Consider the following 5,291-nt stretch of genomic DNA (forward strand, 5'->3'; position numbering starts at 1 on the left):
ATAACCCAGCAAAGCTGCAACACCATCATCGACACCCATAATAAATTCTCCTCCTATTCTGGGAAAAAAATAAACTACAACAAATCTCGCATCTTTCTATCCAGAAATTCTTCCCACGAAGATAAGGAGTATGTTACTAGTTCACTGCATATGAAGGAAGGAACTATAATGGGCAAATAACTAGGTTTTCCTCTTACTCACACTCGTTATCAACGTAGTGATTTCCTATTCCTCATCGCCAATTTCAACAACGTCTGGCTGGATGGAAAACAAAATTCTTGACCATGGCAAGGCGCACTACTCTTATCCGCTCCACTCTTAACGGCCTTGCAAACCATGTTATGCAATTCACTATTCTTCCGAAACAGGTAATATCTACACTTACCAAGTTTCAAAGAGCTATTCTATGGGGATCTACTAACCAAGCTCGCAAACTACACCTTATCAAATGGAAAATCATCACTTCGAACCGATTTTGGGACACAAGACCTACAGTTCAAAAACCAAGCCCTTATAGCAAATCTCTCATGGCGATTGGTGACGAACCCCTCGGTTCTTTGGTTAAAATTACTCACAACTCATTACATTCCCTCTAACGGCGCGACTACCCCAAAAAGACCACAACTCCCTTATGGCGAACCATCCTTAGAGGTTGGATAACTTGTCAACAAGGCATCTTGTGGGAAATTAGTAATGGGAAAGATATTCTCTTTTGGGAAGATGCTTGGTTAAATCCAAATGAGACTCTTAGACAGAATCATGGCACATAAGAGAAGAAGGGCTGCTAAGCCAGATAGAAGCCTTGGAACACCAAATTTATAGGCCCTCTACCTCGGAATGCCCTAACAAAGCGAGTGGCAGACTATGTTCTTAATTATATTATCGTTGGAATTTAGACCAAGTCATTAACACTTTAGATGAAACAACGATCCTCAACATCAAATCAACCTATATCCCAATATACACTCATGCTAAAGATATATACTCGCACTTGGGGATTATTGACTTCCAATGGGATTTTTACTGCCAAGCCTCTTTACAAAGCCATTCACCCAGCCACCGACGATACCAACACCACCTCCTTTAGCTGGATCTAGAAACTTTCTATACCATCTAAATTATGTTTTTTATTGTTTGGCAATGTTGTCATCAAAAGCTCCCCACTAAATCATACCTCGCGCGCATTGGCATTTCTCCGATTGATACTTGTCCCCAATGCCACAACTTTGTCGAAGGTATCAACCACGTACATACTATTATTCTGACCTCATGCAAAAATTTTGTGGTCTCATCTTAAAATGTTACATCTGCTAAATGCTCAGGATTTGACCAATGCACCTCCTATGGACTGGATTCCTAAATTAATCAAGCAATCCGGGCAAACCCCTATCTCTCCCGTTCCTTCGGCCACCCCTGTTTGCTTTGGTCTTTGGATTAACAGAAACAATAACCACTTTAACCATACCAATAAATATCCAGATTACAGGCAACCTATGCAAAGGGCAATTGAATTTCACTCTTTGGGACCAAATTACAAACCCTCTCGAATTCCCATTTCCATCGACTTATCCTGGTCCCCTCCAACTAACGGTTTCAAATTAAATACTGATGGGGCATGCTCGCAGACTAGTACTCAAAAAGGAGGCTTTGGTGGAGTCATTCGCGACTCTGCCGGATCATGGATTATTGGATTCATGGGATCGGTACAAAACACATCTCCTTTAGCTACTGAAATGCTTGCGCTATTTCACTGTCTACGCATTGCTCAACTTCACAACATACAACCATTAGAAATTGAAATGGATGCCCAGGCAGTCGTACATCGATCTACTTTGTAATCCTCATACAAGTGCGTCTAACCTGTTGTTTTATTGCAGGTGGCTACTTCACCAACTGAATAATCCTAAGCTAAGGCACACCCTTACAGGGAAAACAACGGAGTAGCAGACAGTTAAGCTAAAGAAGCATCTTCACCTAACTTTTTGGAAGAGATTGCTGTGTTAGACGTGCCACCTAATTTTGTCAACACCACCCTTGCAGATGATCGAACATGTAAGCAAAGGAAAAGGACTATCTCAGCTTTCTCTAATAATCATATTAGTTTAGATAGTAGTAACGTAGGTAACTCCAATATTTTGTATCCGCCACTCTCTACTTTTTTGTGTAATATGCAACCTCTAGGTAACATTGAGCCTACGACTCCTATTCCCTTTATCAATGTAATGTAGTAATCTATATAATATCCTTATTTACCAAAAAAAAAGTAGTATATTTTGCATTGTTATTTGATCATAAGTAATACCTCTTAAAAAAGTCCTTTTTCTATTCAACTACAAATTATACCATGCCATTCAAGAATATGATCGGTCCCACTTTCTTAATATGTCATTGAAGAATATGACAGGTCCCACTTTCATCTTTTTTTTTACTTATTCATTATTTAAAAAGAAATTTCATTTTGATTGTCATTTTTCATATAAATATTTTTTTTAAATCACATTTTATCTATCGTATTAATTAAATATTAAACATCAATTAATAGTAATAGTGTAATAAAATAACTATATCAATTATTTTTTTAATAAATATGTCAAATCTAAAAATGACAAGTAAAAATAAGCGGACATGCTATATAATAAAAAGATATATAATAAGAAGAGATTGTAGAAACGATAAATAATGACAGAATTAAGGAAAATGTTATCTTGACTGAGATTTTTATGGGAAATTAATTCATATTCTCTAATTATAATTAATAAAGTAAATAAATGGTATCATTTATTTTACTCTTATATTAAAAATAAAAAATTGTTTTACTTTTTATTTTAATAAATTAAGAAAATTTAATTATTTTTGCCTGACTTTATCATTATCGTTAAGTAATTATATAAAAATACAAATAGTCAAATTAAAAATTTCAAAAATATAATTGATAAAAATAAATAAGGCATCTTCCCCTATGCTTAATATATATACACTCTCTTATTATATAAGAGAGAGTTCACACTTAAGCAAGCATGTCTCTGCCAACGTGCCCTGCTTCAGCATGTTTCAAAAAAGAAAAATTAAAAATTTTATTTATTTTGTTCTACTATAATTTAATTAGTGTATAATATTTTCAAAATTATGAGATCCGTTTTAGCTAGACTTTTAGTTTGAATTCATATTATTAGTTATAGCTTTATATTTTAATGTCAGTAATATTTGTTTATATCTTGTATCTACTTTGAGTAAAAAATTAACGATTGATGACGAATAATACTTTAATTATGGACATCTTAAATGAACCTCTTCAACATTAAATTTGCGCAAACAAAAGTAATTATCAACTTAAGGACCTCTTCACATTAAATTTGAGACAAACAAAAAATAATTGAACAAACTTAAAAAATACTAAAAATCACATTAAAATTAATACAACTTTTAAATTTATCTATATAACATTAATCAAATTAAAAAAATAATAGATCTTGGGCCATGCTAGCATGGGCACCTGTGTCTAGTATCTATCTACTGCTATCTTATAAATGAGAATAAGCACACACTTTGTCAACATGCCTGCCTGGCTTCTAAGAGTATTTCAGTCATTTCAATTAGAGTGAAGCAATATAATTGGGACCTCAGGGAATTTTACTATAGAACCTATGTATACTTTTTGAGTGTGTGGACTAAATTGTCCTTTGCATATGTCATCTTTTTACCACACAATAATCCAATCCAAGTTAATTCCCTCACGTGTCACGTCCCCAACCATCCCCCACTATTTCTTTATATGTATTTAAAATTTAACATTATCTTTTATCAAGATTAAAATTTAACATTGTCTTTTATCAAGATTAAAATAAAAATAATTTGTTCATAAAATTTCAACAAATTCTTAGAAATGATAGATTAATTATTATTGTTATCAATTAATATGAATGTTAATAAGTGGCTAAAAGGAATTCTTTTGAAAATTTTTCTGTGTTAATTTATTTATCTTATTACTTTTTAAATTTGTTATATATTTGATAATTAAATAAAAAGGACTATAAATCCCAATATTAAAATTAAAATAATTTATTCATAAAATTTCAACAAAATTTTAGAAATGATAAATTAATTATTATTGTTATTATTAAATATTAATAAGTGGCCAGAAGCAATACTTTCGTAAATTTTGATGTGTTAATTTATTTGTCTTACTTCATTTTTTAATTTGTTATATATTTTATAATTACATAAAAATGACTATAAATCAAAATAATTATAATTAAAGATTTAAAATAATTTATTTTCTTGGTCAACTCTCGAATTTTTATTTGTGCCACGTAAATTGAGATAAAAAGAGTTTCATATATTATGTAAATAATGCATAAGATATATTATAAATCATAAAATATCTAAAAAGAAAATATTTTAATTTTTTTTGGGTGATTCTGAAAATTCCGCTTATGCAGCATAAATTGAGAAAAAGAGAGCAATATATATTATGTAAAAACTACTAGGAAGTACAATAAGTTGCAATAATTAATAACTTAAAACCCTTTTTAACAATATAATTTTTGAATGACTCCAAACTACATTTATATCACATTAATTAAAAAAAAACATATGTTTGACCCGTGCTAGCACCGACGCCTTATATCTAGTATTATATATATTTTACTTATATAGAAAAGACAGTTTCAACATGTCTGTTTCTTTGTCAATAAATTTTAAAATAAGGGCATTTTAGTCATTTAAACTCATCAAATGGATAAGGATGTTGTCCATTCTCCTGTATGTGTCTTCAAAGATGAACACATGGCATTTTAAAGCTTGTATAAGCTTTTTTCTGTTCTTTGGTTTTCTTCTTTCTTCTCTAAAATGCTTTTTATAGTATAGAAAAGTAAGTGAGTGGTGCTATTCTATGGTATGCTTTTTTAAAATTATCTCCTACTTTTTGAATTAATGTTAGATAATTTTCAATGGAAGAACCCAATTTTGTTTTGCTATCTCACTATGCTAGATTGAATTACAAGATCTATAAGGTTCTGTTTTGGGTTAGGAAATTTTTTGTGTCACGCTCCGAGCCTACACCCTAGGCGGGACTGGCACTCGAAAACCATTGCTGACCCCAAGCGAACCCTTGGCCTGACTTACTTAACTCAGCCGAAGACTCTAAGCATGATTACAATGATCAAATGAATTTACTCAAATAGCTTAATAATATAACTTAGAATGTTAAAGAATTAAACATTCAACTTGGCCAAAATGGCAACCCAAGTTGTCACGGCCCGAGCTACGCGCGAGACGCGGACACGGGACCT

The 5,291-nt window shown here is 31.8% G+C and overlaps 1 protein-coding gene across 1 annotated transcript; it reads left to right on the plus strand.

The window, feature by feature from the left end:
- Positions 1-284: 284 nt before the first annotated feature.
- Positions 285-1,838, plus strand: LOC107060460 (uncharacterized). The gene is made up of 2 exons (XM_015308419.1): positions 285-368; positions 1,323-1,838. Exons 1-2 carry the CDS (start codon positions 285-287, stop codon positions 1,836-1,838), a joined length of 600 nt encoding a protein of 199 aa, XP_015163905.1.
- Positions 1,839-5,291: the final 3,453 nt, after the last annotated feature.

The sequence above is a fragment of the Solanum tuberosum genome, unplaced genomic scaffold (genome assembly GCF_000226075.1).
Source record: "Solanum tuberosum cultivar DM 1-3 516 R44 unplaced genomic scaffold, SolTub_3.0 scf00084, whole genome shotgun sequence".
Classification (NCBI taxonomy): Eukaryota; Viridiplantae; Streptophyta; class Magnoliopsida; order Solanales; family Solanaceae; genus Solanum; species Solanum tuberosum.